General features: G+C 37.9%; 1 protein-coding gene across 4 annotated transcripts; it reads right to left on the bottom strand.

Annotated features, from left to right (window-relative positions):
- Positions 1–71: 71 nt before the first annotated feature.
- Positions 72–9,629, bottom strand: slain1a (SLAIN motif family, member 1a). Of its 4 annotated transcripts, none has more exons than XM_027164690.2 (9): positions 8,953–9,629; positions 8,180–8,316; positions 6,647–6,772; positions 6,013–6,123; positions 4,961–5,110; positions 4,510–4,833; positions 1,853–2,038; positions 1,080–1,350; positions 72–929 (listed from the first exon to the last, which is right to left on the bottom strand). In XM_027164690.2, exons 1-9 carry the CDS (start codon positions 9,333–9,335, stop codon positions 854–856), a joined length of 1,764 nt encoding a protein of 587 aa, XP_027020491.1. In that variant the 5' UTR covers positions 9,336–9,629; the 3' UTR covers positions 72–853. The 4 variants fall into 4 exon arrangements, with proteins under 4 accessions (XP_027020491.1, XP_027020493.1, XP_027020492.1 ...); XM_027164689.2 differs by having other exon boundaries at positions 76–929; positions 1,080–1,362; positions 8,953–9,627; XM_027164692.2 differs by lacking the exon at positions 6,647–6,772 and having other exon boundaries at positions 74–929; positions 1,080–1,362; positions 8,953–9,628.
- Between the last annotated feature and the right edge of the window lie 1,610 nt (positions 9,630–11,239).

Below are 11,239 nucleotides of genomic sequence, written 5' to 3' on the forward strand. Positions count from 1 at the left end.
CCTCAGACACCAAATATCAAGTTCAAGTAGACAGTTGAAAAACCTTTATTTTAATGTTAAAATACACTTATTTGAATTTTCTTTCATGTTTCTACCAAGATGTGCAATCCATCAGCAAGGCTCTTTAACATGAGCAACTTGTAAACACACAATAATGCTTGTTGCAATCGCATTAAGAGGCATTTGTACTTATGTTACATTTTTAAAGCCAATTTGCTAAAAGAACAAGATCAGTGTGTTAAAATGTTTTTAATAGTGTCAAAGCCAAGCTTTACATTTTTAGTTACTGAAATTCACAGTTTCAATGTTATCTTGTTTTTGACACTAAAGTACTCATCAAGGTGCTTCCTTAGAAACAGTTCGAGTTCAGTTGTACTAAATGTGGTTTGTGAAATGAAACTTAACTGGTCTAAGAGTTCTTAAACAATGAACAGTAAAATGCCATTTGGCAGTCAGGAAATAACTTACAGTAAAACCTTAAAACACTTACCATGAGGCACTATGAGCTAACAATATCTGTCTTATGTAGTTGTACTTGACATTACCAGTTTTCTGTAAGTATAAAGAATTAAATAACAAACAGTTCTTTTTAATTATGGGGGAATATCTTACATGTAAACAATCATTTGCATAATTTTCTAATCAAAGTTTTTGGTCACTGGGGCATATTGCAGATTTCTGTATGTACATGGCATAAATGAAATTAGCTGTGCTAACTGTCTTATACCATCAATGATCACATATCAGTGATTACACTTTATTCTTTTTCTGTTGCCTCTAAACAACAGCTTTACCCAGCCAGCTGGGCCTGAAACACTGTAGGCCGTTTGTGAAGATCAGTGCATGTCTAGCATCAATAACATCCATCCCTCCAGCTTGCATCACGCAGAGCACTCAGGGATGCCATACTCTTTGGAGGAGTCAGTAAGCTGATAAAAAACAACAACACAGGCATTGCTGTATTATAGATCTATAAAATATGCTAAAATTATTATTCAGTAGGTATTTAGACTTTATGTTATCAATAGTTAAATATGGATTTAAGCCAGCTAATATGGATTGTTTGAGGCTGTGTTTACCTGCGTGCAGGCTGAGCGATCTTGCTCCGTGTTGTCCCACTTGTGCCAATAAAGGAGGCTGGTCGAGGTAGAGCACTGCGACTTGTAGAGGATGGAACGCTGGCTTTATTGGGTTTACTAACACTATTGCTGGAGAGTGAGTTTAAGCTAACAGATGAAGGCATTGTGATGGGACCCTGTATGGTAGGACTGACGTAGGCAGTGGCTTTCACTGGTTGTCGTGTTGCCGTGGAAAAGGTGCCGATACTCTGTACCCGCTGCTGCAGCTGACCTGGTGATGGAACTAACATTACAGAATATATAAACTACGGGCTAAAGCAATATACAGGTCAATGTTTTGGTATATAATAACTGAGTTAATTACATCAAAAGTATAACATATATTGTAATGAACTGCATTTTATTAATTGTATTGTATTCTAAGTACAATTCAGTACCTATTTTATGTATTTAAAGTACATTAAAGTACATACTATGTGCCTGTATTTTTGCAAATAAAATCCATTCTTTTTGTATATTCACAAAAATATTGATGTTCAGTGAGTGACATCTACATTTGGTAATATAGCTTTTAGTTCTGTTATTCCCTATTATCATTAAATGACTTATATAAATGAAACACCGGAAACGTATGAATCTCTCTATTAGATTTTAAGCTGATTGATTTTTTGCTTGAGTTTTCATTTGTATTTTGTTATATCGTGTGTCTGTATGTTGTCTGTATGTGATACTGTTGTGTTGCCTTCTTAGACAGGCTTGCTTTTGTGCCTTACTTGCAGACTGAAGCCTGGCAAGGCCGCTTGAAGAGTCAAAGCTCTGACTGTTGCGTAGGGTTGATGGTGAAGATTGAAATGAAGAGAAGGGTGTGTGACTGGCTGGAGCTGCAATACTTGTCACACTTGGCACAGATAGCATGCTGGGAGCTCGTATCAGATTTGGCATGCTTTTCCGCAGCATGTCTGAAAGTACACCATACAAAAAACATCAAGTGGAATACCTTAACTATTAAATTAAAAACACCCAAAACATATATATATATATATATATATATATATCTATATATATATCTATATATCTATATATATATCTATCTATATACACACACACACACACACACACACACACACACACACACACACACACACACACACATATATATATATATATATATATATATATATATATATATATATATATATATATATATATATATATATATATATAAACAGTAAATGTATAATTTATATATACACAAACAGTATATTTATATTTATACAAAGAGTATATTTTATACAAACAGTCCACACCCCTACCACCTCATCCAGAATGTCCTGTTCCACCCCACCCAATCTGGCATAATAAGAAAAACATATGCTGTCTAGGCCAAAGGCTGCCATAAACTGCCATTCAACCGCGCATAATCAGTAAAACTGGACACAAACAACATGTAGTGGCTATATTTAAAAAGAGCTACCATACAATACTGTATATTCTTTATATTTACTGTAGACAGGCCAGTTTGATCAGTTACTCTTGTCTTACAAGTGCATGCTGCATGTATGCATACTGATTGTAGCCCATGGCCAATAACACTTGACTGCCACAGTCAGGGTGTTTAAAAATCCCAATAGTTCAATAAACGTATATCAATAACTCACACACACACACACACACACACACACACACACACACACACACACACACACACACACACACACACACACACACACACACACACTCAATCCACCACCGTGTTAATACTGCCACTATGCTGAGAATGATACACAATCCAAATAATATTTGGTCAGTGGTGGTTTTATGATGTTCTCTTTTCAGTGAAATATAGGATCGGTAGCTTGGGTTAGGGGCGGGGGTTAGGGGGGTTGTAAGACCAGCATAATAACATATGGGCTGTACTGCATGCAGTATGTGCAAAAATAGTCACCACTTTCCTATCACTGCCAGCAGCAGTACACCTAGGGGGTGAACATACAATTTATGTAGGATTAAGATAGAGAGAGAGAAAAAAAAAAGATCTGTAAAATGTACTTAAAAAAAATCCAATGTAAGGACACCCCCACATTTATTTGTACTTAAATTGGATAAAATTACCTACAGGTGAATCACATCTGGTGCAAATTATTAGAACATATTACAGAGCATTTTGAAGATGGCTTGCCTTATTTACATATTTTATATATTTAGTACATAATTTATATATTTAGTTTGGTTTGCTCTTAATTGTTACTATGGTGAGATCCAAAGTACTCTATGAGGCCTTCAAAAAGAAGATAGTTGATGCTTATGAGTCTGGTAAGGGATATAAAACGATCTCAAAATAATTTGTAATCAGCCATTCCACTGCCTGGAAAATCCAAAAAGTGGAGAAGCAGAAGTGGACCTTGCATCATGACCATGACCTAAAACATAACATATCAGTAAATCCACCAAGGACTCACTGAAATGTAAAAAAACAGAGAATTCTAGAATGGCCAATTCAAAGCCCAGATCTAAATCCTATTGAGATCCTGTGGGATGATTTGAACTGGACTGCACATGCAAGAACCCCTCAAACATCACACAGCTAAAGAATTCTGCATTAAAGAGTAGGGGAACCTTTCTTCCAGTCGATGTCAGAAACTGGAAAATGGCAACAAGAAACGTCTCATTGAGGTTATATCAGCCAAACAGAGAAAAACTATCTATTAGGACACAGGTGCTCCTTTTCCACCGAGGCAGTTTGAGTGTTGGTTCAGAGCCAGAGCCTAATTTAAAATCAGTTCTTTCTTTTTCGACACCCAAAGCACTGGCTCTGAACCAGTAAAAAGTGGCTCTTAAGTACCACCAAAACATTGCTGGTCTAGACTTCAGAACCGCTTGTATCAGGGGCTGGGGGCAGGGTTACTGTGACTAACAAGACAAAAGCGAACGTCGTTAGCGTAGCATTTTTAAATCTTATTAAATTGGCGTTCACTGGCGTTTGGATGCCAATGTAGGCTCGCAAAGCCATGAGCATTTACAGTAAAACAACATCCACCATTGTTATAATGTTGTATACGGTGACATAAGACTTGGCTCTGTGATGGCTCTCTAGCCCATGGACAGGCAAACCGGTTCTTAGAAGGCTTGCCAACAGAACCAAATTCGAACCAGCACTCTGAAACAGCACCCGGTTCTTTCTTTTCTGGTGGACAGGGGGCAAGTGAAAACAGTGTGATTTATTTCTTGTTTACATGCAATTACCACACTTTCATCCACAAAACAAGATCAGAAATTGATATGTTGACATTTTTTAATATAGAGCCGAATATTTTATTTAATGGGGTGTCCTAATTTTTTCACATGACTGTGTATGCTTTACATCTACATTCCTTCACTGGGCTTTATTATAAAATAATTTCCATTAGTATATCAGTAACCGAGTGCTGACCTGTGCTGGTGCGGTAACCCTGTGTTTCGGTGCTTGTGTAGCTGCTTGTGCTGGAAGTAGGGCTGCTGAGGTACTGTGTGCTGGAGGAGCTGCAGCGTCGTGGCTCTCTGAGACTTGACAAGTTGTGTGAGTGGGACACACTCCGCTGCATGGACCCTGTACGAAAAAGTCGTGGCTGGGGAGGTGGCAAATCATCAAAATCCTCCTCATCTTCCTCCATCCTCAAATCAGTCCGCTCTGGGCGACACAATCCTGAATGCACAGAGAAGCTGGAGCTCCGGCGGGCACCTGTGGCCGAGGTAGTGGCGTACTCCTGACGCAGACCTGAATATATGAACAGGCATTCAAGATGGCTCCAAATACTGGTTTAACCTCATATACTGTCTTTCTTGTTCTGACATATTTGTGTATTTATATATTAAAGCTGATTATTGAGTTAAAATGTACATACTCTCCTCCTGTAGCCGGGCCATGACCTGGACATCTGTCATGTCATGAAGTTTGTAGTCCATAGAGACTGAATCATCATCCATCTCTGAGATGTTGAACTCATTGTTCATGGAAGACTGTGGACTGACGGCAGCATGTGGACGACTGTAATCTAGTGAAAAAATAGCATTACGATTGGGAGCAAACTAGGTATTTACTAAACCGTTAACAATTTACTTAAGGGTGATTATAATAGGGCTATGTGACACCTTTATGACAACTGACATAAACCTACATAAACATTAAAAAATGCTTATTCCAATTGCCATTTCTGTATTAGCGACTGCTTTTTTCAGTGTTATGACAAATTTAAAGACTTTTAAGCTCAGTGGACTTCTAGTATGTCAAGTCCATATAAGGGTGATGCTATGTAAACAGGAATATCCTTATGGTAATGGAATGTAGCCTACTATGTGGAAAAACAGTGATGAGTTGGCCTCAACTGACCTCAGAGCACCTGAGAAGGACTCTTTAGGTTTGCCTATAGATTTAATTTGCACGGTACAGGTCTATACCTTTTCAGTAATGAGCCAAGAGAATTAAGAGAGGAAAGGAAGATCAACATATAGTGAGAAAGAGAGATAGAGATAATTAACAAAATGTTAAGCTTATTAAAATTACACCATCTCTCATGATTCTGATCCTTTTAACATGATTCTGATCAGTTTATGGAGGAATGAAAGCATAGAAATAATCGATTAAAAATGTGCTGTTGGTGGTAGTAAACATTCGACATTGTGGTGTTTTAATGTGGACCTCATTAAAGTTTTTATCATGTTAATGGCCCAGCACTTATTACACTTATTGGAATAAGCTTTCATCATTGTGTGTGTAGGCATTATGTCAGTTGGGCTACATTTAGACTATGAAAACAAAGACCTTACTACTGAATAAAGTACTATACATGCCTTTTATACTAGCTAAGATGTCTTCTGTTACTGACTCAGTTCCAAAGTAGCTAAGCTGTTGTGCCTCATAGAAAAATGGAAGATGAATGAGTATGATGAGGCTTACTGTGAGTAGCCGTGTGATAGAGGAATGAGGGCGATCTCTCGGCCAGGTCACCACAACTCCTCCCAATGAGAGGTGACTGGAGAGAGCAGTGGCTGGATTGAGGAGATGGAACTAGATCAACAGACACATGAGACATGATTCATTGTAATGGATTTACCAGATTTCAACTCAGGTGATGATAATGTGATAATATGGCCATCATGCTTTGTTAAAGTAATATGAGAAATCATTTTATTTGAGGTCTATGTTTATGTCTCTGATGACACAGTATAAAATCTAATATAGTATAACATATAAATGCTTTCCGATTGAGCTACTTCCATAAAGGGTGTCACCAGGTCCAATCAATAAGTCTCACATTTCCCCAAGCCTGGCAGAAATATGCTGAGTAGTACAGAACATCGTATGATATCTTTTTTTTAGAGCACAAATCAATAAGCACAGTAATGCTTTGAGCTTTGCCATCTGTCCATTTTCCTCAAATATACGCATTATGTAAAAAGGTTCCTGTAATTTAAAAATGGCATGTGATGCTGTATTTCTACTGTCAGTATGTAAAGAGAAAGTTAAAGCATAAAATGATTATTTCTATTACTTTCTGAGCCTGTTAGTACAGCTGTAGTGATAGTGTTACCTGTTTGTTCAGTTAGTGCAGGTTTAGTAAGAGATTTAACTGAGGTGCTTAAAAAGGAGAGTCCATCTAAAGGTCTGTATGATAAGGATGGTGAACTGCCAGAAAGAGCTCCTCTCCATCGTTTGGCTAGGAAAAGAATGGACGTTATATTAGTTAGTGTTCAGTTTGTGGAGGATACTTTCATTCATGTAAAGGTGAGAAATGAGAACATTAAGCTGAACATTAAGTGAACAGGGCTGTGGTTAGATCACATAGTTTTAGCTTTTTTTTTTTTTTAACTGTTTTGAAGGAATGAGGATAAATTTCCTGCCCTTCCATCTCTGCTGATTACTCAACTGAAAAATGCTCAAATGCAATAGCACACATTTTACATACAAAAATCTGATTCACTGATCAGCCACCAGAGCACTGTGCTTTTGTTGTACCTAAAAATTAGCCTTGCCACTGTCTGTATGAAAACGAGCATTCACAGCCACCCACAAAGAACAAAGCTTTTTTAGAGAGTGGCTAAACAAAGCTGTATTCATAACCTTCCAACACACAGCCAACCTTTGCTCAATCTGGCCTTTCAACAGCAACAAGAGCTCAAAGCTGAACAGCAGAATCCTCTGTATACAAATCTCAGATTTATACATGCACACATCCAAACTGATCGTAATGCCGTGCCTGTCCAGGCTGAGTGTGGAAATGTAGCTAGCACACTGTTTCCATCCAGATTAGCCGAAAGGGTTAATATAGTCATAGTCTCTATGGTAACCGTCCTCTCCACCATGGCTGCAAAACACTGTCGGATATTTCAGGATGAAAGAGAGTTAAGAAAAGGAAAAAGGTTTAGAGTTTGGTTTCTCTGCTTTAGACATAGAGTAATATATTAACATTTATAGGGATTAATATTATTATTATTATTATTATTATTACTTCTTATATGGGTTTTCACTGACAGAAACCATTTTAAAATGTTACACATGCTGATGTAAATGCTCTAAAATGAGTGTAAGTCCAATAGTTATGGCCTCACATGAGGCATTATGCTGAGCAACATACAAATCTCAGATGTATTACAAGACTTAAAATATACTCTAATCATGATGTATTTGCAACATACACTTGTCTTATTTCAGTAAATCGTGCAGTATTATATTATTCATAATCATGTAATTATATGCAAGTATTACCCACTTATCCAAGTTTATTACTTTACATTTCTTACAGTTCTCATATTACATTTCTCTCACTAGTCATGCTCTTTTTAAAACCATAAAACCGCCCGTATTATTGTACAGGATAATGATTGCTCTCTGATGTACCAATACCAATTCAAGGTAAATGTGGCAGTTTTATTCACTAATATCACTCTGATAATGAGTTTCAAATCAAATCAAACTGAAAAGCATTTACACATTTCCAAATATTCTCTAAAAATCTTAGCTTTTTTAATTGTTTAAACACTGCATGCCACTGTTCACTCATATGACCAGCTTTTCCTTTTCCTGTAGGTTCAATGTTTGTAATGTAAAATCAAGAATACCGTACCCTGGTCTAGTCGATAGCATAAGGTGCGCTTAGCTGACTCCACCTCAGGCCCAGGGTTGTCGAATACATGTCTACACCACTGCAGAGGGCTGAGAGGTGACCGGGGGAACAGCTTTGCTTTTGGAGATGCATACAACCTGAAGATAAAAGCCACGATGTCAACATGCTGGCATGCAACTCTATGAGTGTATTACAGAATGTCTCTACTTCATGTACTGTATGATGTAGGATGGAACTCAATGAGAGCATTTAAAAATGAGGTATTAAAAAGTGACACATGTTAAAAAGGTCATTATTAGCACCGGATCATATTATGCATTGGTGCATCCGAATAAACGGATGCAACCTTTAAGACTAAGAAATCAAATCATTACAATAAAACATATATATATATATATATATATATATATATATATATATATATATATATATATATATATATATATATTCTCCAGCAGAAGCTTTGAGTCTGGGTTTTGTTCTGTACACAGCTATACTGTAACAAAAGACATCTACCAGATCACTTGTGCTATTGCTGCAACAGGACCTGCACATTTCCCTGCTAACTAGGACATAACTGCAAATATCACAGTATTGGGTCAGCAATGCCAAAATCCCCCTCACTGTTTCCTACCAAATAGAACAGAAGAGCTGCATGAGCTTGATTTGAGACAATGTGAAAATGAAGTGCTATGAAATTGGATACATTTGGAATGCAAACAAATAATGCAGACTAGTGAGATGTCAAAAGGGTTGCAGCAGGGTTGCAGTACCAGCTCTCCTCAGACTCTCGGTCGATGTTTAGGAGAGAAAAGATATCTAAGATTTCCAGCTCGTTCAGCAGTAAGCTCTCAACCTGAAAACACGCGTACTGTTCATCTCTATTGTGCACTTCCATTTGTGTGGGCTGAGCTGAAAGGCAATGGTTTCCTGAATAAACATGACCACTGGCCGTGTTTCCAGCGAAGTTCTGGTTTGGGAATAAATGTCCGCTGTGGCTGTAGTTATTTGCAGCCCTTGTCCTTAGCTGCTCGTTTTGTCGCTCCAATTTGCGCACGAGCTCCTGCAGCTTTTTCACCTCGAGCTCTGCATCCATAACAGCACTGTTCCCGTTAACGTCCGCCATCGCGTGCAGCTTCATCACGGCCGCCTCCATTGAGCAGAAAATAAAAAATTCAAATCAAGGAGAAATATTTTATACAACGATAAAGAGATGGCAATGTTTTAGTCTGTGGACACAGCTTGCAGCGAGTGCATGTGGTAGGTCTGTTCAGCTCGAGGCGACATGCTGCTTCTTTCAGATGCTGATGTGCTGCTCGGTGCCTCCTTTCTCCTTCCTCTCTGTTAAAAACAGCACCACACTAAAGCAGCACACACACACACACACACACACACACACACACACACACACACACACACACACACACACACACACACACACACACACACACACAAAAACATACACACACAAAAACATACACACGCAAACACATAAATACACACACATACACGCACACACACACACACACACACACACACACACACACACACACACACACACACACACACACACACACACAAACACATAAATACACACACATACATGCACACACATACATGCACACACAAACACACACACATACCCACACACCACGCACACATATACACACACTCATACACACACACACATACACGCACACACAAACACACACACAAATACACACAAACACATACACACACACACAAATACACACACAAACACACACATACACGCACACACAAACACACACATACACAAACACCACACACACAAATACAGTACACAGACATACACGCACACACACACAAATACACACAAATACATACACACACAAACACACACATACACGCACGTACAAACACACACACAAACACGCACATACAAACACACATACACACACAAACACACACACACACACAAACAAACATCACAAACATCATCATCACAATAGCACTAAATATTTGTGAGAAATCAAAATACTGCTTTCACAAATCACATGTTTATTAAAGAGTTTTTTGAGGGACAACTAGCAACTTCTCTTTACAACATAACCTAATAATACCCTAGTTTCATTATCTAAAATATAAAATGTTATTTCTACGTTACCTAAATGTAAATGTACTCATTTTAATACAGTTACCGCATTTATTTACTGGCAGTTTTCATCTGTTTCTGACTTCAGTAAAGATCCAAACTGGGCTGACATTGATATCCATAAATGTCACTATAAAAGTTAGGGTATGAACTTTTGAATTGAATATGTTTAAAAATTATGCAAGTCTCATACATTTATCTTTTCTACTGGAAGGGATCTCACACTCCCTGGCTGTACAAAGTCTAATGATCCCTGTCCTAATATGTCATAAAACTTGGACTTGGTCTGCACAACACCCAGTACCTCAGCCTGATATTGCACAGAATATGTTGCGTAAACGCCCCTAACATTTGTAGTCACACTGATTCTGCCACCATTTATATTGCTGACTAAAAATAACTTCTGGTTTATGTAAATTCTATTTAATTGAATTCATTTTTTTTGTTACAGGCCCTTGGAAAAAAAAAGGCATTTCACTATGTATTGTACTGTGTATGGTTGTGGAACTGACCAACACAATTTTAATTTAAATTCTGTTGGCTAGAATGCCTTGACTAGTCTGATCACCCTCAACTAGAAAAACATTGCTTGGTCTGTTTCCAACATTCAACTATCGAGTTTAAATGAGCCTGTGCTTGGTTTACAGGAGTGGAACTGGGTATGCTATACCTCAGATGTGTTGTGTGAGACGTTTGTCTGGTCCCTATGCTTGTAAAAGTAGTTATTTGAGTCAGTGCACCCTTCCTGTCAGCTCAGTCTGGTCTCTCATCAACAACGTGTTTACACCCATAGAACTGCCACCTGCTAGATGTCTGAAATAGATCACATTTACCCTTGTTTTGATGTTTAATTATAAGAAGAAATTCACCTGTTTTATTGGATAATGGCTCAGCTGAGCAGATGTGTTCCAGTATACAGTGGGCAT

The sequence above is a fragment of the Tachysurus fulvidraco genome, chromosome 6 (genome assembly GCF_022655615.1).
Source record: "Tachysurus fulvidraco isolate hzauxx_2018 chromosome 6, HZAU_PFXX_2.0, whole genome shotgun sequence".
Classification (NCBI taxonomy): domain Eukaryota; kingdom Metazoa; phylum Chordata; class Actinopteri; order Siluriformes; family Bagridae; genus Tachysurus; species Tachysurus fulvidraco.